Source organism: Paroedura picta, chromosome 8 (genome assembly GCF_049243985.1).
Source record: "Paroedura picta isolate Pp20150507F chromosome 8, Ppicta_v3.0, whole genome shotgun sequence".
Lineage (NCBI taxonomy): Eukaryota > Metazoa > Chordata > Lepidosauria > Squamata > Gekkonidae > Paroedura > Paroedura picta.
The window spans coordinates 66,736,131-66,762,306 of record NC_135376.1 but is presented as its reverse complement, the minus strand read 5'-3'; the positions used below and the strand labels follow the sequence as shown (position 1 = coordinate 66,762,306).

Sequence of the window (26,176 nt, the reverse complement as noted above, 5' to 3'; positions counted from 1 at the left end):
AGCAAGTAGCATTCTCCTGTTCTCCATTTTAACCTCACAACATTCCTGCAGAGTAAATTAGGCTGCTTGTATCTGACAGGCCCAAGGACACCCAGTAATCTTCCATGGCAGAGAGGGGATTCAAAATGGTTTTTCCTCATGAGGCTAGAACATTTATTTAATCAAGTTCAGATTTTCTGATCCCATCCCACTAGCTTACATGGCAATACTTTTCCTTTGGGGAGAAATATAAAACATACTCTGACAATTCATCTTGAGGACAAACTGTCAGTTGAGCGGTGTACACATGAGAAAAAAATCAACATCACACATTGACAAGCACTGATGTAATCCAGATTGGTTGCTATCCAAGGAAAGAAGAGGGCAGGAAGAGGTTTCGTAGCTGAGAAGGAAAAGAGTTGGTTAATATTTAGCCCCCTGAACACTCCCTTCGCAGCAGGAGAATGTTGGAATGTAGCAGCAGCAGCCTCAACTGTTGCTGGAATTACATCGCAGCAGTGGTGGACATTTTCTTAGGAGCACAGCAAAAGAAATGTTTTCAAGGTGGTGCAGGAGACATGGTTACATGCTACTGCAAGCTGTTGCTAAGCCTAACTAATGTAAGACACAAAAATCTGGACCTATGTAAAATGTGAGAACCTGAACCTATAAAATGTAAGATGTTTAACAAAAACAAAACAATCTCAACCTAGACAAAATGTGAGAATCTAAATGTAAAATATGAGGATTCGTTTTTTAAAAAAAAAAAACTCCACAAACCAGACACTAACCAACTCCAGCAAAGGATGGACTTTTAAAAACCAACAAAAGCACTTGAAACTCACTCACTTAAGAGCAGCCTGGCAAACCCATGTCAAGCCCTGTGATGCACAGGAACATGGAGGAAAAAAGAAAATAAAAGGAGAAAACGGTCCTTGGAGCCTGCAAATGCTGTTTTCCAATATCCCTGGTTAATCCCAAGTATTTCTGAGATTTTTCAGGACCCATATTTCAGTATCCCCCCAAAATCCAAGATATATTTGGGAGATCCATCCAAACATTTCAGGAAAACACCAATAAGGGATGGCGGTGGATGTTTTTGGCTCAGGACTATCCAAATGCATGTCCCTAGGCCAGAATATGTGGAAATTCTTTCCTAGGAAAGTAGGAGACGAGAGAGAGAAAGAGAGAGAGACTAGTGTGATCGAAGGGTATGAGAGTTTGCAGAGGGATTGTTATATATGGCTTTTATTGCTATTTTATTGTTGCACACCGCCTCAGGTCAGCAGGCTGAGAGTGCAGAGTTAATGAATATAAAAAATAAAAGAGAAATTAAATATGTGCAGGTAGCCACATTGGTCCAAAGCAAAAACCCTAAACGAAAGCCATGACTTGCCTTGTAGTTAGACTAATAATCAAAATGACACAAAACTGTGTTCAAACTTATGAGTTCTCCAGAACTCCTCAGCAGACTGAAATCACATTCTGGTCTTAAGGCATTTTGTAAACATTCTGAGTAGATTGCCAGCCCAGTAGATTGTTGAAAGAACAGTGCAGAACGGCCCTGGAGTGGAGCTAAGTCTTTGGTCTTCTTGGAAGAAAAAGGAAAAATGGTAGTATCTGTTTCAAAATATAAATACCAGTAACTGATTGATTGTTTTTCCAGCAACAAAAGAACACATGGGTCCCTTAAAATGCTGAGAGAAGAAGTCATGTTGGTCGTGATGTTAACAATACTGAAGATTATAGTTGATGTGATGACTAGGTGAAGAATCAACGGAAGCCAAATTGAGACATATCATCTAACAATGGGGATACACTTTGGTTGTGTATACTTAGTGAACTACTAAGTAACTATGGCACCATACGGATTCACTTTGTGATGCTGAAACATTTGGGAGGAAAATAGATGAAGAACAGACTTATGCTTCACCCTCTCTCCAGCATTAGTTTGAACATTTTCCACAGTAAGGCTTGGATACACCATGTAAATTTTCCAACACTGGAGCATATCTGCTTCCAAGAACAATTCTCAAAGCAGATTAGCCAAGGTCAGCACCTCCCTTTCTAAACAACTCATATCAGAACCAAATCTCTTTAATGCTGGGCAGGCTCAGGCAAGCAATCTTAAGAACTCCTTCAAGACTTCCAAGTGTATTTGATGTGGCTCTCTCCAAACCACATAAACAAGAAATTCAGGTACAGCTGAACACTTTTTGTCCCAGGTGCATTTGCTGCTCAAAAAACTCATTTGACCTATTCAACCACTGTTGGATTGTCCTCTGAAGTCAATTTAACCTATTTAATTTTAAGTAAACTTTAAGGAAATACTATAATATATTTTAAAATTTATATCTTACCCTTCCAGCACTCAGGGTAGGTAACAACATTAAAACAGGTACAAAGATTAAAATTTGAAAACATTACAATGTATAATTCCTATGATTTATGCCCCCAACTACAATCCCAAATGGGGAAGGTTATGGCTGGAGCTGGTCTTCAGCATTCCTTCTCCCTTCCTCCCTTAGCAGAGAGGTCAGCCTTTTATAGGAAATATTATTTCTGGCCTCGACCATAAGCCTGGTGGAATAGCTCAATTTTGCCAGCCTGCAAAACACACAAGGCCTGATATATCACTGGAAGCCAAAATCATGACACTGACTCACTTACTTTGGCCATATCATATGATCCAACTCATTGGAGAAAGCTATTATGCTAGGATTGGTCAGTGGTCAAAGGAAACCAGGGCGACAAAGAACACGGTGGTTAGATACAATCAAAATGGACACTGACCAGAGCATCTTATAACTAAATGAAGGGGTGCCAAATCGAAAGATTTGGAGTCAGCTGAGCCATAGAATTGCCAAGAGTCAGATGCCATCACCATCATTTTTAACAAGGAAGGAGAAGAACATTGTGAGCTCGGAATCTGGCGGTACTGTCAATATTTAGACTGCTACTACAAATAAGGTTTGCTGCTACCTCCCTTGTTTTCTGAATTTTACAACCTGAATGTTCTTTCCAATCCTGCATTTATTCAACAGCACAGCTAGGTTCAAGGCTGAGGATTAGACAAGTGTATTGAGGAATGGGATATCCTTTTTAAAAAGATGCTGGGTGGTCCTAACGTCAGGATTGCCAGAAACTGTGATAGCATAACTGGTAATGAATGTTCCCTAAGTGCTGTGTGCTCTTGTGCTTCATTGCAGTGTCTGGAAAAGAAATCTGGTGAAGAGGTATGCATGCCCTAGTATACTGCTTTGCATTTCTTTACATTTTCGATTGCCTCCTAATGGCCCGGTATAGTCCTTCCGGATACATGCACCATCACTTCCTGATATTGCTTTCGGAATCAATTTAATGGGTGGAAAAGCTCAGTAAGCACAAAGTTGACTGTGTATACTGCCAAGCTTTAAATAAAAACAACTGTTATCTGAAGAGTTGGAGAATGGGTGAAATTCCACGGTGCTTACCCAGTGTCATGAAGGGGCGCTGCAGGGAATGTACAGTGTAATAAAACCCATGAAGTGGCAGACTGGAGTAATTCTGCATTAGATTGCACTACTAATATCTACTGTGGTGCAAATGTTTGCTCATCTTGTTATTTTGATACTGTTGTTACTGTTAATGTTTAATGTTTTAATGGGGGGTTATGGAGCATATTGTGTTTTTATTGATTTTATATTGTAAGCCGCCACAAGACAACATTGTCGACAGTGGCGGGGTAAAACTTGAAAAATAAATAAATAAAAATAAATAAATAAACATGGAGAAAGGTCAGAGTTCTTTTGGACAACAGGGTTTATGCACAGAGGAAGCCTGGATCCTTAAACCATCTATGAAGAAACTTTTATTTCCAACATGATTTACAATTGTATTCATTTGGAAGTATTTGCTAAAGTTATCTTTCTTCTCCCTGGTTAGTCTAAATCTGAAACCTTGCATTGGTCTGATAATTGTTCAAGAAAGAGGATTTATTTTCTAGCCAAGTCTTCTGAAGAAAAGCTTGCCATTTCATATGAGCATCAGTTTTTCCATAACCACCAAAACACTGACAAAATGTTGCTGACAGAAAAACCCCAAGAAGCAGCATTTCAGACTCTCCCAAAGACAAATCAATCTACAAGTAAACTTTCAAATAAAAACCAGAGCTTTATGATGATTTACAAAAAAGAAGCCAGATCATGCTGACGCTGCAGATGGATCTACTAGACAAGACAAATGACACTCCTTAACAACTACAAATCAGTTTTCTTTATTCCTACACTGGGCTAGGAAGTCAAATAACAACCTCATTTGCCCTCCACTCTGCTCTTTAAAAATGGCAGCCATGATTAATGAATAAAGCATCGGTATTGAGACATAATGAATCCAGTGTTGAATTCCTAAAAGCCTTTAAAGATATATTAGACTAACCCACAAAATTCCTCCATCTTTTGAGTAGCTACTCATTGTTTGGCCATTCTTGACCATCTGTTTTGCAAGTGTAATGTGCTTTACACCCATGGTGCTAAGCAGAAGTCCCTGAGCACCACCTTCCACAATCTGCCCTCAAGAAAAGAGTGGAACCAATGCAGCAGTAATCCAGGGCTAGTCCAGCCGGGTGGTCCGGAACGATGCCTCGGCTGGTGGTACTGAAGGCTGCTAAGAGGTTCAAGAAAATAATCCGCTAACAAGCACACAGTATTTTACAGGGCAAGCAAGGCAGTTTCTGTACCATAGCCAGATTTGCTTCCAAACACTGAAAATGATCTAGATATTTTGTTTCTTCCAGGAATGACTGGAGTTTGTCCAACACACTCTCTATGTGGGACATCTAATGCTAGTTTACAATTATTTAGTCAGTGTGTTATAGTAGTTAGAAGGCTCAAGTAGGATCTGAGAGAACCAGGTTTGAGTCTCCACACTGTCATAAGGGTCATAGGGTGATCTTGGGCCTCTAATTCTCTTTACTATCTAAACAAACTCACAGTTTCGTTAGGAGGGAGGAAATGACACAACTGTTTCCAGACAGACTTCAGAGTGCTGATCCTTACCTTTAAGGCTTTAGACTAGCCTTTCTCAACTTTTTTACCATTGAGAAACCCCTTCAGGCTGCAATCATGCCAAATATGGTCGGGAAGCATAGTTGTGTACAAGTCTACCCGGGCCCTTCTCTTTCCCACCCCCTCCAGGCCCATCATTTGCCATGGGGGGGGGGCAACATGGCCATATATGGTCATATCACCTGATAAATGTTTAACCACTTAAAATATATATTAAAAATTAATTAACTTTCACCCATTCAGGAAACCCTTCCAGGGCTGTCAAGAAACCCCAGGGTTTCACAAAGCCCTGTTTGAGAAGCTTGCTTTAGACAGCTTGGGATCAGCATATTTGGAGGATCATTTCCTGCAAGCCTGCCAGTTAACAACCTGCCCCCTCGAGCCCTGCTCTCTGTGCCTTCAGCTTCAGAGAAGCTGTTTAAGAAACACCTTTCCCTTCCTTTCCTTACAAAAGACACCTTACAAAAGGCTGAGAGCCCTGACAGAACTGCTGTATGAGAACAGCTCTAACATGATTGTGCTAGCCCAAGGTTATCTAGCTGGCTACATGGGGAGGAGTGGGGAATCACACCCAGTTATCCAGATTAGAGGGTGCTGCTCTTTGACCATCATGCCACACAATTCTGGTTTCAGTCTTTCCAATCCTGAGTTGAGGCTGGTGGTGACTAGAGATTGCATTTTCTGTTGTGGCACCTCATCTCTGGAACACCCCTCCTCTTGAAGTTTGCCTGGTGCCTGCTTTAGTTTCTTTTAGGCATCAGGCCAAAAGATTTCTTCCTACCCAGGCTTTTAATTAGCAGATTTATCTTACCTAGTTTGTCATGATCTTCTATTTTATGGACAGGTTTTTTATGCTGTTTATGTTCGCTAGTTTTTATATTATGTTGGTTTAATTGTAAACTACCTTTAGCAGGAGTCTGAGGAGGCAGCATAGAAATATACTAAACAAATAAAAAGGAGGGAACAATGTACCTTGGCTCTGAGCTCCTTGGAAAAGAGATAAAAATGTACCAAGTAAGTAGGTGTAGATGAGTGTTATCTAAAGATAGTTACTCCAAGAAGGGTGTTACTATGGTTTCCATAGCAATTTCTTCTCTTAAAGACTTTGCATAATAATAGTTATTCATTCTGGTGAGTAGCCCTGTCGGTCTGAAGGAGCAAAACAAGGTTTGAGCCCAATGGCACCTTTAAGACCAACAAAGTTTTCTGTGCATGCACACTTCTTCAGATTCAGTAAAACAGAATTTCCTCAAGCATTATCGTTACTAACGGTGGATATCCATCAGACGTATAGATTTTTCATAACTTTACTGTTGTTCAAAATCAGCCTTAACTTCAAAATCAGCCTTAACACATATTCACTTGATTAACTATGACTTCCATTTATTAAAGACGGTGGCAAGAAAAGTGCCTCTCAGGATAAATGACTTTTTCAGTACCTCAACACAAAGTCTATGAAAAACAACGCCACCACATGGGCCTTCTTGTATATATGACAGGACTAATGATGGGTTTTGCATTTAAAGGCTTAGAGCTGCCAAACTGTAGGATGGTTCTCTTTATAGACTATTGCAATACATATTTACCCCCCTTTAGAAATGCCAAAGGTGGGGAAATGACCTCCAAGCAAAGTTTCATTGTAGGCACTTTGAAATAATTTTCAGCCATAAAAGGTCCTCTGCAGTGTACAGGCTACATCAATATGAATGTACTAAAAGTTTATTTTAGCATCCCAATTATTCTGTTGATCAATGATAGTAAAGATGAACAGCATTGTTGTGTGTGTGTGTGTGTGTCCTCTTCACTTGGAGAGACATGAAACAGGCTTTTTGGGAGCCAGCTTGATATAGTGATTAAGAGCAGTAGTCTCTAATCTGGAGAACTCAGTTTGATGCTCCATTCCTCCACTTGCAGCCAGCTGGGTGACCTTGGGTCAGTCAGTTCTCTCAGAGCTCTCTTAGCCTCCCCTGACAAAAGTCTGTTGTGGGGAGAGAAGGGGAAGGCGACTGTAAGCTGCTGTGAGACTCCTTTGGATAGTAAAAAGCAGGGTCCAACAACAACAACAAAAAACAACCCTTCTATTGAAGAGTATCATTACAATGGAATTGAAGAATTGTTGGTTTAATGTTTCTGCTTCTAGTAGGATTCTCCTTATCCAGATAACCAGATGCAACCTATTATATCAGCCAAGTGTCTATAAGTGAGGGCTGCAAGAAGTTTTTAAATTGTTCAACTGTTAATTATAGCCTAGGGTAGGTTCTTTCTTCTGCTGGTAATCAAAAACAAGCAAAACTAAAGGAGAAAAGGACAACTTTATGAAGTCTGCTTAGATGCAGATCCCTCGAAAAGCATGCAACTGCAGGAGGGCTGCTGCATGAGCAATACTCTTTCATATAATTAAAATGTCATGTTAGAAAAGATATTTTGAGGTTTTGTGACTGACAGTGGATTCTCTGGGGCTGCTGGCAATTCTCCGGTAAAGGCAGTGAACCGATATTCTGGGTGAAGGTCCTTTTTCAAGTCACCTAGTTCTGCTTCTAGTTCCTCAGCCTGTGGGGAAAGCCATGAAGATACAAATAAAACCAGGAACAAGCACCAGTAACATGACAGTGGATATGACAATGTCTTCCATCGTGCCCGAAACCGGGCTGCAAGACGTGGCAGCCACGGCCAAGATGGCCTGAAGCTCAGCTCCTGCTGCCCCGGCTGATCCAGGGCCGGATTCTCTTGCAGCTCTCAGCAGCTGGCAGCGCAGCTGATCGGTATGGATGAATATTCTCAAATAAAAGCTGAACAATTCGGCTTGTATTTGGGCTCAGCTGTATCGGTAGCTTAAATAATACCCAGGAAATACTGGTAAACTGTTTTTCAGCTCAAATTTGCTGAATGCTGTCCTCAGCTGTTCCACATGGGACTTTTTCTCTCTAAGGGAACAGCAAGAAGTCCCTGCAGTTATAGGGAGTTTCCAGACAGCATCATGCCCACTCTACGTATGGCTCCTCTGGTTCTTTTATCTTCCCCTTTACTCAGAAGAAAATATGAGAGTCATTTTCTCTGAAGTACAGCCAAATTGCAACATGGCTGTAGGTGGGGCATAAATGTGGGGCATAAATGTGGGTCATCACAAAGGTGTGTGGGGAGGGACTAAGCTCCACTTCCAAAATGGTAGAGCTGAGCTCTGCATTCTCCTTAACCCCCCCCCTCCAACCTTTAAAGGGATTTTATAATTTCTTTACTATTTATGGTGTAGTTAGAGAAAAAAGAAATGGAAGCCTTTTAAATTGTTATAGACATCTATTACCTGAGAGCAACACTAAGTTTCACAGTATTTCACATTTAGGTTTGAAAACTCATATGCATCACTATAGAATGGGGGAGACTTGTCTTGGCAGTAGTGCATGTGAAAAGGATCTGGGGGTCTTAGTAGACAAGACATGGAACATGAGTCAGCAGTGTGACTCAGTAGCTAAAAAGGCAGATGGGATTTTGGGCTGTATTAAAAGACGTACAGTGCCCAGATCACGTGAGATAATGTCATTGCTTTACTCCACTCTGGTAAGACCTCACTTGGAGTACTGTGTTCGGTTTTGGAGACCACAACTGAAGAAAGATGTAGAGAAACTGGAGCATGTCCATAGAAGGGCTATGAAAATGGTGAGGGGTTTGGAGACCAAGTCGTATGAGGAAAGGCTGAGGGAGCCTGGTCTGTTTAGCCTGGAAAGAAGATGACTAAGAAGTGATATGATAATCATCTTCAAATATTTGAGAGGCTGTCATATAGAAGATGGAGCGGAGTTGTTTTCTGTTGGCCCAGAGGGTCAGACCAGAACCAATGGGTTGAAATTAATTCAAAAGAATTTTCAACTAAACATCCAGAAGACGTTCCTGACAGTGTGGTTCCTCAGTGGAACAGGCTTCCTTGGGAGGCGGTGGGTCTGCCTCCTTTGGAAGTTTTTAAGCAGAGGCCAGATAGTCATCTGATAGAAATGATGATTTTATTAACTTAGGCAGATTGTGAGTGGGTGGGCAGGAAGGGATGTGCCAGTGTTTGTCTCTTGTGGCCCTTCCTTGGGTACTCAAGGAACTGCTGAATGCCACTGTGAATGCCACTGTGTAGGTGAATTCCCTCCAGGCTGAATTCTGGAAAAAATGTTTTGGAGGGGGGATCAGTTGGGCATGAAATTGGGGTCACTGTGGGTAGGCAGGTAGTTGAGTTTCTGCATTATGCAGGCGGTTGGATTAGATGACCCTTGAGGTCCCTTCCAACTCTATGATTCTAAGAAATATAACTCACCGTTTGAAAGTCTCGATTTGCTCTTTCCATATCCTCATAGGGTATTCCTGCTAACTTTTTTCTTCTTTCTTTCATTGTATGTGTGAGCTGCCTGATACGATTTTCCACTTCCCTGTATTTGACAGCTCTGAAAGAAAGGGAGGAAAATAGAAGTATTTTTCAAATCTCCTATGTTTGCATATCTTCTTAAGATATATGCTGCATTTCTAGCATACACTGCCATGGCAATTAAAAAGAAATATTAGTCATGCAAACATAGTAGTAGTCCTTTCAACTCCCTAGCCATAGCTTGCTGTCTTGCCTCCAAAGAAATGTCACAGCAACAGAACAACTACATTGTGCCCCTGAGAGTAAAAATGCTTAATTTCTGAGAAGTGTGTAAAAGGATAGGAAGGAGAAGAAAGAGCCTCAAACTTTTCAAGGCTTGTTCCCATAAAACAAGCTATGGTTTATCATTACATGGGAATTATGCCTTGTCTGCATGATTTGGGGAAGGAGTTTTTAAAATCCACAAACAGCAAGTAAGTGGTAAAATACAATACTAGCATAGTATGCTAGGTTCAATCTATTAACAAGTTAAAGATATATACATTTGTCTAATGTGTCTGGGTTACAGCCTCTGATCTTGAACAAAAATCCATCACTGTGAACATTATGACTCAAGACACACTGCCGCAAGATGCCGCCCATTTAATTGTATGGCCTTCCTTGGGATTCACGTGCCATTTTTATTTGCTGTTACACAACGAACATAAGATGGTGAAAGCATTTCTGAGTAAATCTCCTTTTGTAGCATGACAAAAAGTTTCAGTCTACCCATGAAACAAGCTTTCCCACAGAACTACATTTAATGTTTTTCATCCTGCTTCTGAAAGCTCCTAGGGCAGATTATTTATAATCATTAAAAGACAGCCTCTAATCTGCAGTGTACTGGAGATTAGATTAGCTAGGTAGCTAACATAGTCCTGTAGTTACCTAACCCAAATATACACAGAGAAATAGCAAACGTACCCAAGATTTGAGCACCCATGAGGTATAACAAAAATATCTATCTTGGGATCTGGAAACAACCATATCTCTGGGTCTTCAAGTCCAGGTCCTATCAGGTATGCCAGACATGTTTACATGAGTGTTTCAAGAAGCCTGTACCTGCATGCAGGACATCCAGACTTCATGTGTTTCTTGTGGGAAATAGCACTGGTATTTCCTGCAAAAATGTGTGGAGACACTCTAAGATGAGAGCTGTCTGATGTGCTGTCTGCCTGCCAGACCTTCAAGTGAATTTAAAAGAGGAACCACCAATAAGCCTCCAGTATAAAACATCAACCACCAGTTTACTAAAGGCCCTTGTAAAAAACAAAAAGACAAAGGTCTTTAAGAAACGGCACCTTGGAGCTGTTTCAAAATCACAGTTATGCGTAAATCAGCCTGTGCTTCTTTCTATTACCTTGGTTTCCAAGTTATCTTCAAGGGCAGCCCCAAAGAGAATGTATTTTAGTAGTCAAGCTTTGAGACAACAGTAGCATAGATAATGAACGGCTAGAAATGTTGAGGCTAGAAAGGACAGCAAATGTCCCACCACATACCACTGGTAAAAGCTATTTTTGTCTCTTTCTCCATCAGCAAGAAAACCCCACCCAAACCTGACAACACAATCCCTTTTTTTAGCCAGAATAATTTCTACCTTATCTGGAAACAGCATTAGTTTGTTTTCCCTCCCCACTTGACCATATCAGAGAAACACCATTCTGTCTGTCTGTCTCTCTGTGGAAGGGAGTCATGGGCGTGGAGAAGCTACAGGGGCTACAGTGCATCAATTTTCTTTCTTCAAACTTTAGTGCTCTAGAAGGGGCTGGATGCAGAGCTGAGTTCTCTACTCTGTGTTCTTTTTAACATGTTGCACAAATTTAATGGAAAAGTTGGCAAATGAACCAGTGTGGTGTGGCGACTGGGCTGTTGGCCTTAGACTGGAGAGACATAGTTTCAAATTCTGACCTGCTTAGCCATGAAAATCTCATTGAGTCCCACCGAATCAAGCTCTTTCCCTCAGTCCAAGCTACTTCAGGGAGCAGCTGTAAGTAGAACCACCCACACATAACCCCCATCCATCACCATGGGTTCCTTGGAAGATGGGTGGAATACAAAGCTAACACAGACAGAGAGATTTCTTAGGTTGTTTTTTTCCAGGCTCTGAGAAGACAAGGAGCATCTATCTGTCTCCGCACTCTGCTAAGCAAAGATGGACGGTGAATAACTCTGCTTGCCTGATTGTCCAGCACCTATTCGTGTACTTCTGTGGCACTGGGCTTGTTTAGCTATCTATATGAGCCCTCCCCCTCCTGCCCCAGATATTCCAGTTTATCTTGAGCAATAAGGACATGAGACTGATTTTCTGATAAGTCAACCCAAACTGATGTGCCTTTGACTGAATCCAATTGCACCACTCTTTAATGATAGCTGTTTATGGTGTAATGATAAACCATGTATCAATATAATGAACACTATCTGGCTTTCTCACAATCCTTTATCTTTTCTTTAGGCTAAATGTGTCTTTCAACATTTCACAGCATCTGCATACTGGATTGAAACTTGGGGTTACAGCATGGTAAGTGTTAAATGCACCCTAACAGAATGCAAAAATAACCAGAAGAACAGGTAGATCTACTCATAAAATTGTAAGAATGCTTCAGGGTGAAAAAAAAATCTTATAGGAGAGATGGCTTTGCAGCTACTTGTGATCTGTATCTCTGAAAGCAGGTTGAGCTGAAATGAGTGGGGAGAAACTGGAACCCAGCTCCCCTAAGTGAGCATATTTGCATGAATACTTATGGTTTAAAAACAGGCCTGGGGAGGAGCAGCCCGTATGAAATGCATTAGCAGGAGGATGAAGAGGAGGGGACCACTGAACATTCTTTTGGAATTCACAAAGAGTGATGCATTTGAGTTCCGAGACAACTCAAAGAAACTTCAAACACAACAGGAGTTAAAAGATAAGATGCCAGCACAAAAGGACTATGTACGCCGTTATCAAGGCATTGTCAACAGTGTAAACCCGTGCTCCGAGATTGGCTCTCACCTTGTCTCCTCAGTGGGTTTCTCAGTGCTCAAATTCGGCATCATCTCTGCTGAGTCTTCTTGTCTCTTTGTCATTCCCCAGCCTTCTAGCTTGCCATGGTAATTGATGTCCTCACTGGTAGCATAAGGTGCATTCTGTGAAAAGGAAGAAGCACACGTGTGCACTAGTTAAGACTACAACACTTTATACAGGACGGGGGCCCTTGGCACCTTCACCCATGTTGCAGCAGCAAGGATTTTACTTGATGCCCCTTATGTGAAAGCCTCCTCTTTTCACAGTTCTCAATAAAACAGGAGTCCAGGTGCCTGTTAAATTTGGCAAGTGAAAGTCCTATTTAGCTTATCTAGCTATTTCCTCATCCCTACCTAACAGAGATACTGACCTGGGTGGCCCAGACAAGGCTGATCTCTTCAGATGTTGGAAGCTAAGCAGTGGCATTCACTGGTCAATTCAGTTCCCAAATGAGGGCTCAAAGCATTCATGTTGAAAGCTAATTGCTCCTTCTCCACCCAAACACACATCAGCTCTGAGAGAACTGTGACTGGGCCCAGGTCACCTGGCCGGCTGCATGTGGAGGAGAGGGGAGTCAAATCTGGCTGTTCAGACCAGAGTCCGCCCCTCTAAACCGTTACACTGAGCTGGTTCTCACAGAAATGTATTCTTCATATTCTGCATTAGAAAGGAGGGGGAGAAAAGGAGAACAGCAACAAACTGTTCCCAGCAACAAGCCAGGTTTGTGCGCATATCGTCTTAATATTAGTTACATGTGCTTCTGAATGCAGTCTATGGCTTATCACAGCCACCTCAGGTCCCAGCTTCCTAACTCGTGAAACCACACAGCCTGTGAAACCTTTGGCAGTCGTAAGGCCCAATCTATTTACCTGGGAGGCAAGACAAAGGTGACTTGGCTGTCCTCCAGCAGCCGCAGCTGTGGAAGGATGATGCTCTCCACAGGAATTTGCCATTTGTGTTGGCTTCAGAATCTTGTGCCTTAAGCAATGCTTCACCTCTCCAAGTTGTATTTGTAACTGTCCATGCTAGGAGAAGTTATGCCATCCAAAAAACAGTGGGGGGCAGATCGTGAACTTTTAATAGCATCAACAAAATGCCAATGTAAAATGTTGTTATACAGAAAACTTTGGCCTATAGATTAGATAGGCTGGTGTCTGAATGATTGCCAGCCATTTAAGAAGCCCAAGGCCAAAACGTTCCTGTTGAAGCATGTGATATACCTCCTACAGTGAATTAAATGTGTTGTTGCTAATGACTTTGCCGAGTAAAAAATTCAGGTTGAGAACAGGATAGAATCTATGAGTGGCCATCTCTTCAAGTATGCCTACGCAACCCCCACCTTTCCTAATTTTATCATTATTGAACTTCTCCAGGGCTGAATGCAACCACAAAACAACATTGGATACCATGTTGAACAGTTTGTTTGGCCTCCTACCTAACAGGTTTCTCCACACTTTAATACAAATAAGTAATCAAAACAAGGGGAGGGGGGATAGAGAACCCTTCACAAGGCAAAAGCCATCCTATGGATCAAAAATACTTTCTGGTTTGGAGGAAAGCCCCCTAATCAATATGCCTTGTCCATGACAATGTTTGCAATCCAATGGCTAATGTAAACTATTCAATGAGACTAGCACAGGAGACCCTAGCCTTGATGAACTGTGGGTGCTTTGGGAATTTTGATAAAAGGAAGTGGATGTCTAAACAAATGGGGGTGACCAACCACAAAATGATTAGCGTGGCTGCTGGGGCCAACCATAAAACGTTGGGAGGTCCCAACACAAGCATTCTCCTACAGCGGGGGCAACTACTTCTGAATGAGTGCTCCAGGAAAGCTGAAAGATGATGCCTCTGGGGCACTTCTAGAATACCTTCTACCCCAATGAAGTATAGGAAAACCATGATTGCCATTTTGCTTTAGGGAAAGAGAAGCCTTGGGAAGAAGGAAGTGAATACCGGACAACACACCGATTGGCACCAGATTAGTAATCAATGGACTAACCATAGGAAGTCATTTGAAATTGAGGATGAAGAAGCAGGTCCCAATTTTCCCCTCTCTTCTTCCCCAGCCTTATGCTGCTGCCACCTCTTCCCTTTTCCCTCACCCTCCCACTGCTTTGTCCCCCTCCTTCACTGCTTTCTCTTCCAACTCTCATATTTCTTGCCCTTCTACTAATACTCATCCTCATCCTCATCCTCCTACCATGTCCTCTTATTCTCTCTTGCCACCTCTATTTGTCCTCTTCTCCTGCCCCTGTGACTGCTTCTCTCCCCGGCCCTACGTCTTTTCCCATTCACTAACATTTACCCCTTTTCCTCCTTGCCATCTCCAGTTCTCCTTCCCAATTATTTTTGCTTCTCAGGTTGCAGCATTGTTTACTGGAGTTAAATTGCCCTCACTTTTCTGGCCCCCACCCCCCGATTTCTATGCATTCCCCCAGATTTGTCAAAGAAAGAATATCTATCCTATCTGTACATGGCCCAACTGTGATCTGCACTCTAGGGCCACATTCAACAATTTTATAAAACTGACACAACAAATGTGTAGATTTAATAGGACGACTTAGGCATGAGGAAACAAATGGGGAAAACCCCAAAAAGTCTAGATTCAACCTGCACAAGGGACAAATGCAAATGAGGTTGGATTCTGGGTTCCAGTAACCCAGTGATTCTGCAGGCAAATGTGTTGTCTCTTGTGTCAGCAGAAGGCTCCTTGTGCCAGAGGAAAGTTCTGCCATTATCCAACCTAGCATTTTTAAAGGCAAAACAGTAGGGCTGCATCATCCCATAGCATCCTTATTTGGAGTACAGACAGTTACTAAAACATGACAGAGGCATTGCTCCTATTTTATGACTCACAGAGCCCCAGTGAACAGAAGAATCTTCACATATGACAGTGACCCGTAATGTCATTTCTATGGGAAGTGCTCGCTTCTCCTGATGCACCACAGAATAAATCACTGCGGCTTTTGAGGAACAGCCTTAAGGAATGTGTCAGTGATGTACAAGATGAACATTTTGGACAAAAACAGATTTATCAGCTGTTGAGGACATTTCAAAGAATCCAAGTTTGTTTCTTCCCAGAGAAATGTGTTGTAAGACAGAGCTGGTATAAACACATTTGGACAGATGAAGGCTAACACCCGCCCCCCCTTAAAAAAAAAGAGAGAGTGTTTGTTTCCATTTTGTTCAAAGAAAGATTTGTGTATGCTATACAGGCTGGCAGTCTCACAAGGCCTAAATGCTTCAATAAAGTGGGAAATGTTAAACAATCTTTTAGTTACAAAATTGTTAGTAAATATTGGAAACCTACACTATAAACACATCTGAATTTGTGTTTTCTGCTTATATAGGCTTGGAAGAGAAGGGCCTTTTCCACGTCAAGAAAGCAACTCCCAAGTATATCTGAACCATAGCACAATTCTCCTGTATTTCTCTTCCCAGGAAAATACTTATCCACACCAAATAGAAGGTTCACAATTGTCATGGTGTCCCTATCTGGGAAGCAAATGATATTTGTTCTGCTCTGTTACACCCAGAGAAGTGCTTCCTGGCTCTCCAGGACAATAGACCAACCATTACTAAAGGCATTTATACATATGGCTTTCATTTTAATGCAGTATTGCAAATAAACTCATTAGGCCTTGGAGTTTTTACTTGGTTGCCTGCCGGCTAGTCACTGATGTTACATCAACAGCATTAAAGAAATAAGATACTGCTGAGGGATTTCAGTTTATAAAATGGTTCCTTATCTGGTTTCCTAAAGGTTGGTCTTGATCATATAGGTAACCAGGTAAGTAGTTCTTTATAAGACTCTCTTAATTACTGTTGGTTTGTAAATAAAACTGTGAAAGCTTGAAACTTGAGTCCGTCAGCTTTTTTCTGTGGTTGCTGTGACTCCAGTGTTCTACCAGTTTTGTTAATCTGCCAATATTATTTAACCATTTGTTCCAACACTACAATTAACCTTCTTTCCAAGCTAATGTTTGTACTCTGGCAAACAATCTTAACAGCACCATCCTAAGCAGTTATACCCTTTGACGGCCATTAATGTTAAAAGGCTTGGAAGGTATAACTCTGTTTAAGAATGCCCTGGAAGCTACATGATAGGCTCAACTGGGGAAATTGGTCGTAAGCTGGATTTTGGCATTCTGTGTGCAATTCCTGGAGTGTGCTTTTTGTTCCACATCTTTGCAAAATGAACATCTCTATGCTAATGCTTTCCCAGCATTGCCATGGGAAGGTACATGAAAAGCACCACAGTGTCAGTGTTACTGTGCTCCTTCTTGGGTTACTGGATGCATGAAAGCCCTGAACTACAATGCCAGCCTTATTACACAAACATGATCTCCACATGAATCCACCGTTCATGTCGCATGGAGTCTTGTATCAAGGCGTGTCTGTTGTGAGTTGGAGCATCCACGTTAGGCACAGATTTACTAGGTGGCCTTTTGGCATGCTGCTATTTCAGTCTCCCATGTGTTACATGACTGGAAAACATTTGAAGGCTACATAGCTAAAGGCCTTGTGTCACACATACACATGATAGAATCTAACCCAGTAAATACCCAGAACAAACTGTCAGCAGATCAACCGTACGCTCTGCTAAATATGTATGGTTTATATTTCTACATATGAGGCTGCAGGAAATTGTGGTCTCCCACTGTTTCCAGACAGTAGGAGCTGCAGTCTTTGGGGCTGTGTCATCTTCTGGCATAAGTTTTTAAAAAGTTTTCCAGAAGACCTTTCAAATAAGCTAGTATTTCATGCATACCAAGGTCTTTTAGGGGTCTCTGAACACCGCTGTTGTGATATTTTAGATCAGTGGTCCCCAACCTTTATCAGGCTGGGGACCGGCAGGGCATCGGGCCGCGCCCGCAGGGACCGCACGGGCCGCGCCCACGCTTCGGGCCGCGCCCGGCCGCACCCGCGGATCGGGCCGCGCCCGGCCGCGCCCGCGGGCCGCACCCGCGGATCGGGCCGCGCCCGGCCGCACCCGCGGATCGGGCCGCGCCCGCGAGCCGCGCCCGGCCGCACCCGCGGGGCACACCCGCGAGCCGCGCGGGCGCGGCCCGGCCCTGATTCCCTCTCCCCGCCCTCCCCGCAGTAAGAAGCTTCCCGGGCCGCAAGCTTGCGGCCGGGAAGTTTTTTACTGCGGGGGGGGGGGGGGCGGGGAGAGGGAGCCGCGGCCCGGCGCCATGGCCTTTGCGGCCCGGCGCCGGGCCGCGGCCCGCAGGTTGGGGACCACTGTTTTAGATGACTGACGAGCTGCTTTAATTTATTTGTGCTGCCTTTGATTCCCAGATGGAAAATTTAAGATGAATGCTCTGGAAAACTTCTCATGTCTTAACATATTGCTACAGCTTTTAGTCAAGTCAGTTGGTGTTACATTTTTTAACATTTGATTATTGGTTTTAGTTGGACTGTATCTATATTGTATCTATGCCGGTATCTATATTGAACTTATCTTGTAGGCTACCCTGGGTCTTCCTCTGAAGAAAAAGACGGGATATAAATCATATGAATAAGTAATTTTGACCCGTCTTACTGTATGTTATGAATCTCTAAAACACTCAATGTGCTTTGAACACTCAGAAGGTGTATACATATTATTATTATATGCACTATCCTACATCAGCAGCAACTCTCCTGATTCCCCAAATACTTTAAATATCCTCCCCCTGCCCCTGCAGCACTTTGGATAAGTGAAACTGTATAGCACTGGCATGAGAAATGCTGCTGCAAGCAATAATGATACAATATGCAGGACATTCTCCATTGCTAGTTCAGAAGCTGAAATCTGCATTGCCTAATCACTCTGAAGATCGGTAGCGATCAAAGTCATAAAAACCCCGTGTAACAAGATAAAGCCTGATGAGTTTGTTCCTCTATGACCAAACATGATGATTTGCCTGCAAGCTTACTACTGCTGAACATGTAGCGCTCCAGTGCCCTCTTGTGTTTCATATACATTTTACTGCTACAAATCCAATTGTCCAAAGGGCACCCAGCTGGCTGCATGTGGTGGAGTGAGGGATCAAACCCAGCTCTCCGGATTAGAGGCCACCCTGTTAAACCCTTGGTGTCAGACAGGCAGGATTTGGAAAGGGCTGCAAAATGAACATCCTCAGGATCATGTGTAGAAAAAGAAAGAAGGAAGTGTGACTTACTGTGTGGTCATTAGGTTTAGTTCTGGTATCCACATTTCAGGTTGATACAGACATGGTGACAGTTTTACCTCTTATATTTTGTGCTCTTTTGCCCCGCTGTTTGACATTTTTTTACTTCTTTCTAATTCCAAGTGAGAGCAACACTTTATACAGTTGCTTAAATGTGCTACTGAAATATGTAGTCACTATGCTTTTGGCACACAAGCTCTGGCAGTTTGTAATATTCACTTTCAGTACAATGGTGAGCATTACAGCACTGAATGCTTCTTGTATTTGGATTGCATATTGTATATGCCAGCAAAGAACTCCTTTCTGCCCCTTTCGCTTCCTCTCCTCTCCTGTCTTCTCACCTTGTGGCTGGGGGCTGGAGGAAGCAATATTGTCTGGCTAGCCAATTGATGGTCATTCCCTTTACCTTCTGGCTTCCCTCCACTCTTTCTAATCTCAGGCTGGTACCCTGGGGACTAGATTTCCCTAGGTGTACTGTACATGCCTGAACTGTTGCTGAAACAGAATCAGAGGTGCTGGGAAAGGGAGAGCTCCCCCTCTACTGACTGGCTGGAGGGACAGTTGCCACAACATCACAGCCACAAGATAGAGGGAGGGAGGGGGAGAAGGACTGCATTTATTCAGCACTGCATTTGAGTGATTTAGATGCAGTTTTAAAATTTTGATTTTAATGGGCTTTATGGTTTTATTTATATTGTGATGTGATGTGATGTGATTGCGGGTTTTTAAAATAATAGTTTTATTCATATTGTAAACCACCTTGATTTCCTCAAGGAAGAGAAGTGCCTAATAAATATTTTAAATACATAAAACAGAGGGAAGAAAGGGAGGTCTTCTGAGATATTCCAATAACAGAATTAGCCAAACTTTTCACAGATCTCTTTGGCTTTCCCAATCCCAATTACGGTTGAGCTTAGGGGGACCTGGCTATTGCTACAGCTAATGGCTCTAGCCCTTGTAAGCCTCTTTCCCACTAAACATCTTAGACTTTAAGGTGCCACATGATTCTTTTTTGCCTTTAGAACAGTGCACATAGTTACTTGTCTGAATACAAACTGTTGAGTCTAAAAGGATATGAATGCCCCGTATTCTTTAGTGTAACTTAGCTTTGCTAGCATACCTTGTGGCCATTTCCTTCAAGCATTCCTTCTTAATTCTAACTTGTCTAACAAGACCTCTATAACCAAGAACTGTTGGCACCCGTGATAATTGGGGCCCTGAAGCACTGATGGAGGGGGGGGCATGGGAGGTTAAGGAGGGGGTCTTAACTTGTTATTTGGGTTTTATGGGTTTGTATGTCTTTATGTATTGGGGTTTTATTCTACTGTAACCTGCTGCAAGTCATTTTTGAGAGCTACGGGTAAGAAAGCTAATAAATAAATAACAGTCTCTTTCTGCCGTCAAGCCTTTTTCTCTTTGGACTTTTCTGACAGTGCTGGCTGGCTGTAAGATGCTTCGATTTTGTATGGCATTGGTTTTATAATTAAGCTATGGAGGATTAGATGCATTTGTAAAGCCCCACTGGAAACAAATACAATCTGGCAGAAGCAAAAACCTCAGGAGGCATCCATCCCTGCTAACAATCCCATTTGAAATTAAAGCCCTTCTGTTTCAGTACCTCCAAACAGTCTGAGTACTCATAGCTTCAGACTAGCTGAGTGAAGGACCTACAACTCTCATGAGCCCTTCCTGCACCATCAGAATCTGCAGTCTGTATTTACTTGATTCCGCGCCTGCTCCCTGGAACAGGCTTCCAGTGGACAACAGCAATTTAAGATAAAATGGCTGCTGAAGAAAAATTACATTGTGAGGATTAGTGTGTCCAGGGCTGATTAGGCTCTTATCAGTGCAGAGAGGTGGACTGGGTTGTCAGCTGATGGCTTTCTGCCCTAGCATCCTATGGTCATAATGTAGATAGTTTTTTATTGTTATCCCAGTGCTTGGAGATTTATCTTCCTTCAAAGGAACGCATCCAGAAGCAGACAGTACTCTGGACGCCAACTCCTTAAAATGTTCTTATCACAAATCTCATTAAATTCTGCATTCAGGGATCCAGCTGTTTTGATAGTATTGTGAGCTTTTTACAGAACTAAGAATGGTTAAGCACTTGCAGAATATATTAATGACAGAAAGCCAATAAGTAACCATAGGTAGAGGCTAGGGAGCTATCCAGGACCCCAGAATCACAACAAACTTTGCTTGTCTTCCACCTTCTGCAATTCTAGTAGAGACAGCTTGCAGCTTTTCAAATTTCTCTCATCAGCTTAACACTTCTGCTAAGAGACAATGTGGTGTAGTGGTTATGGCTAGGACTGGTGTAGGCTAGGACAGCATGGTGTAGGCTAGGACTGGCAAGATGCAGATTCCAAAGCCAACTCTGCCATGAGGATTGTCTGGTTCCTCTTTGCAAAGGAAAGGTGGTTGTGGGTTTCAGTACACAACAGCTGCTCCCAGGCAGAAGTGTTTGATGTGGTATTTTGGACTGGTCACGTGATGTTGCTGCATGATGATGCTCTTTTCCCAACCTCAGTATCTAATCTAACCCCTGTACAGCACAATCTAACCCCTGTACAGCACAAGAACTTTCTGGGAGGGCCACAGTCAAAGTGGGTTTATTAACCATGTAGACATGAAGGTGGAGATTTTCAGCCCCACCTACACGGAGACGATTATTGTTTCCTACCCCATCATGCTTGCCATTCCCTCCATCATGATTGGCAGAGTTTTGGCCTTTAAAAAAATATTAGTGGTTGCTAAATTAAAACAGTGAATAAGTGGGCAGGAGGAGATAGCAAGGCAAACATGGCCTTAACTGGCCATGGCATTGCAACTGTGCAGGTGCACAAACAGGGTCAAAACATAGTTCCCAGCAGCACCTGGGATTTTCAGCAGCACAAGGCTTTTCTTTAGGGGGTAGAAAAGATTATTTGACCCCAAGCAAGACGAAGCTCTGCTCTTCATTTGCCTAGAACAAAGAGGCACAAGGCCCTCTATGTGTCCCAGCAGCTAAATCAGACCTTTACGATGGGACAAGACAAAGGAAGACAAAGGTGGCCAATTGCCAGGCCAAGATCACATGGCACATTTGTGTTAAAACTGAGAAGCAATTCTTTGGGCTGCCGCTGCTGTGGTTACATACCATGTCGCCTCTCTCTGATGGAAATGTGTAAATGACTGCCTTCCTCTCTCTCATCAGCCTGGCCTGCCTCCTCCATTTCTGAAGCACTTCTTTATCTCTAAAAAAATAATCAGCATGGTTTTTGGAAAACGTTTTTCACACTTACAGTTCCACTCCTCTGATAGGGAGGGCACACCAGGAAAATTTTCAACAGCAATCCTGACAGAAGTGAAATTAATCAGGGTTATGACATGTGGCATCAAGGGCGTGCCTCTGTTATTTCCCTAATGTTTAAATTTCATCCTTTGCAAGAGATTTCAGGGACATGTTGAGGTTTTGCAGGATTTGAGGAGCTGATTCTTTATGTCTGTCAGTATCAAAATGACAGCACTAACATGGCGTAGTGGTTGGAGTTCCTGCCAAGAATGTGGGACGCCATGGATGGAACTGCCATGCCCATTCAACTGGTTGGGTGACCATGGATCAGCTGTACACTTCTCAGCCTAGCCTACCTCGCAAAATTATTGTGAGGATAAAATTGAGGGGGGCAGCATGATGTACATTTCCCTGAGCTCTATGGAAAGATGGAATAAAGAAGAAGAAGAGTTAGTTCTTATATGCCGCTTTTCCCTACCCGAAGGAGGCTCAAAGCGGCTTACAGTCGCCTTCCCATTCCTCTCCCATTCCTCTATAAAAATATACTAGGTAAACAGAAAATGATAACTTCTTCACTATGACCGTTTATGCACTGGAGGTTTCATGTTGTGCTGCAGGCTGGAATTTTAGTTGTGGCAGGTTGCCCCACCTCTTCCTGTACCCACTTGGGGCAGCATTTGGCCTGGTGCACCTCATCCGCCCCCCAATTTGTGCTCTTGCGCAAGAGCTGGGGCAGTGAAGTTCCCAATGCATAAATGGTCTATGCCATGCCAAGGAGTGTACATCACTCACTGTTGTTATTACCATGGTCACTGATAATGCAATCCTGTGTGACGTTTCTCAAGTTAGGGGCTCTTTATATATTTATATACATATACAAAGGAAAACTTGTAACATTAACTATTGTATCAAGGGTTCCTGCACCATGAATGATGGCTTTTTATGATACTACCTCAGACTGTACTCGACGACTGATCCACCTAGCCCAGCACACCTAGCTGTGGTTCATCAAATCCTCAGCGAGAGGCTTTTCCCCATCCCTCCTGTCTCCAGCCCTTTTCATTGAGGGCTAAACTGGGGATATGTGGGATGCATGGACAATCTTACTGTAGATTGGCGCCAAAGTACAATAAAATGGAGTGGGTGAGAAGAAATTTCCAGCAGAGGCAGTGTATGGGGGTACTGTTAAAATTTCTTCCGCTTCCCACTACAACCTGTATATCTGGGCTATTTCCACTCCCCATCAAATATGATTTCCAGACTTGTAAGTCTGGCTAGGAGAAATGCAGCTGGATGTACATTTGGCAAAGAAAGAGAGTGACAAGCAGGGAACAGTTTGCCTGCCCCCTCTGCTTGCCTGCTGTACACACGTTTGCAACCACATGCATACACACTGATTCAAAGACAGGACTCTTGCCCTGCGTTGCAGATCTGGCACAGACTTAGCTAGATCAGCAGGAATCAATGCAAAGTCCTCCACCACACCCAGCAGCAGAACCAAGAGTGCCTATATTCCCATCAGCAGATTGCAGCACTGAAAAAGGTTCTGTGTTTTGTCAGCAAGGAAGCAGTCACATGGTGGCAGGAGGATACCACAGTGTTCAAAGGCTGCACTGATATTACAAAAAAAAACCCGAAGACAAATAATACTTGCTTTCTCCGCTGTTCAATTAAAGCCTGTTTCTCCTTCATTTCCTTGAGTGCTGCCAGTCGACACTCTTCAGCTTTCTTAGTCTGAATAAGCAGATCATAGGATGAAACGGCAGGAAACAGCTTCTTCTTGCCCCTTTTGAAATAAGCACGTTGGTAAAGTCGATTAAAATTTTGCACTGTAGGATTAAGGGAAATAAGTGTTTTAACAGCAATTTATGAAAACAAGGAACTTAGGGTCTCTCTCTCTCTCTCTCTCTCTCTCTCTCTCAGACCAATTCCACACGAGGAATTTGGCCTGGGCCAATGCTCATCCGGTCACAGGGCTAACGGCCACTTCCAGAAGACATTGGTGGCAGCCCCGGGCATTCCAGGGCCTGGTGCAACTCAGACCCTCAGTTGGCCCGCAGCAAGAGAATGCAGATTCTTCCACATTCCCTTCCTTGCCATGGATATCATTGAGGCCTATTCAGGCCAGGGCCATCTGGCAGGGAACAGACAGGCCGTCCTGGCCTGGCTTCTCCCTACCCATAGTACAGCATTCCAAAAGGGACAAAAGAATGCCCCAGGTGACTCCACAGTGTGGTGAGGTGCTGCCAGTGCTGAATAGGTTTCTCTCCCTTTCCCAGGACATTCCAGCTCTATAAATTAAGCCCTCTATTTCAGATGTATTTATTTATTGTACGGCATGTGTAGTGTAGTATAGCCAGAAGATCCAAGGAATGTCTGGCAGCCAGGTAGGTGACATTCAGAAGTGGCTTGGCATTGCCTGCCCTCCGCATCATGACTCCTGGTGCTCCTTGGAGGAGCCAGCACCCAAATCCTTGGAGGCCTCCCCTCCAAACACTAGCCAGGGTCAGCCCTGCTTAGCTTTCGAGATCTGACAGGATTGGGCTTGCCTGAGCTATCCAGGTCAGGGCTCTATTTCAGAATGCATGCTGTTCTGAGTGACAAAGGGGACATTTTACATAGGGCTGTTTAGATTTGGTTGTAAATGAAAACATTTAAATAATAATCTGGCATTATTCCTCCAGTCCCCCACCCCTCAGGAAACTGGAAGCTTCTTGGCATGATGTTGGTCATATCTGAACAAGTTGTATGTGACTTTGTGATAAAAAGTAATTAAACTGATTTGACCACAACTCTTCATGCAGATATGACTTCATGCAGTTATGACTAGAGCAGTACCCGGTGTTGTCAGCTGAGGATCTCTAGCTGGAATTAACTAAGTTCCTCACTCCCAGATAGAGAGCGACAGACTCATACTGAACGGGGGGTGGGGGGAGGGGAGTGGTAATATTTTATTGTCCGCCATCTGATATTATGCTACTGTTCTAATTGTGTTTTAAGGGTGATTTTAGGCGATTTAGGAGTGTGCAATCTCACATATTTTTGAATAAAAAAATCCTATAGAAGAAGTAGAAGAGTTGGTTCTTAAATGTCGCTTTTCTCTACCAAAGGCATCTCAAAGTGGCTTACATTCACCTTCCCTTTCCTCTCCCCACCACAGACACCCTGTGAGGTGGGTGAGGCTGAGAGTGCCCTGATATTACTGCTCGGTCAGAACAGCTTTATCAGTGCTGTGGTGAATCCAAGGTCACCAAGCTGGTTGAATATGGGGGAGAGCGGAATCAAACGCAGCTCACCAGATTACAAGTCCGTACACCTAACCACTACACCAAGTGGCTCTTGAGGGAGCAATCCTATAGAGAGGCTGCTGTGACTAATTCCACAGGTTTCAGTGGGACTTACGTCATGAGTAATTTGAACTAGGAGCCAAATTCCTTTCTGTCGCTCTTTGTCATTCTTTCTCCCAATTGACCTATGTGTTTTACATTGGAACAAAGGATTGGAATGAAGAGAAATGCAAGAGAGAACTAAGAAAGTATGCATTATTGAGAAGCTGAGCTGATGCAGATCCCTGCTTAATGTTTCCATCATCATAAAGTGATTCTTATAAAGCATATTAAGAAAAGGAATCATATACGCACTGTTGGCAATAGCTTCCAATAATGTATGGTAAAAAGCCTTTTAACAGATGCAAAAGAGCATAGACTGTTAGTTTTGATTCCAAGGGACTGTGCCAGGAAATACTGTAACATATGGAGCTGCCTGTATCCAGTTAAGAGTACTGGGCTGGTTAGTTCAGTATTGTATACTGACGGCCTTCTCCGAAGTCTTAGGTGAGATAGGACTTTCTCTACACCTTGACAACTTTTAAGTGGAAACATAATGAACATAATGATTTTCTGCATTGGTGAGTCAGTATTCAAAAAGGCACATCAGGCCTAGTAGTTGTGGGGGGGGGGGGTTTGGGGGGGAGGGGGAGTATCAGAAGAGATTCCCTCTGACCAAGAAACACAGTTTCAGACTCAGGGACAGGAGAGCTTTCATCAGGAAGGCACAATTCACACCTTAGTTCAAAGGCCTGCAAACCAACAAACAGAACAGAACAGGCTGACTGTGGTATATCTTGCCCCATCTTATTTATTTTATTTTATTTATTATTTCGATTTCGATTTTTATCCCGTCCCGCTCCAAAGACTCGTGGTGGGTTACAAGAAGACAAATTAAAACCCCATTAAAATCAACTATGAATCCCCAATAAAACCCCATAAAATGGCAACACAATCCCCAATCCTTCCCCAAATTACAATCAAACCATCA

General features: G+C 43.0%; 1 protein-coding gene across 6 annotated transcripts in view; it reads right to left on the bottom strand.

The window, feature by feature from the left end:
* Nucleotides 1-3,813: 3,813 nt before the first annotated feature.
* The window catches only part of LRRC27 (leucine rich repeat containing 27), a 46,895-nt gene continuing 24,532 nt past the window's right edge, over nt 3,814-26,176 (bottom strand). For all 6 annotated transcript variants that reach the window (XM_077350182.1, XM_077350180.1, XM_077350177.1 and 3 more), the window contains 5 exons: nt 23,514-23,645; nt 21,725-21,821; nt 12,395-12,528; nt 9,319-9,445; nt 3,814-7,574 (listed from right to left, as the gene is read on the bottom strand). In XM_077350182.1, the coding sequence (XP_077206297.1) occupies nt 7,422-7,574; nt 9,319-9,445; nt 12,395-12,528; nt 21,725-21,821; nt 23,514-23,645 (643 nt within the window). In that variant the 3' untranslated portion in view covers nt 3,814-7,421. The remainder of the gene's footprint in view (nt 7,575-9,318; nt 9,446-12,394; nt 12,529-21,724; nt 21,822-23,513; nt 23,646-26,176) is intronic.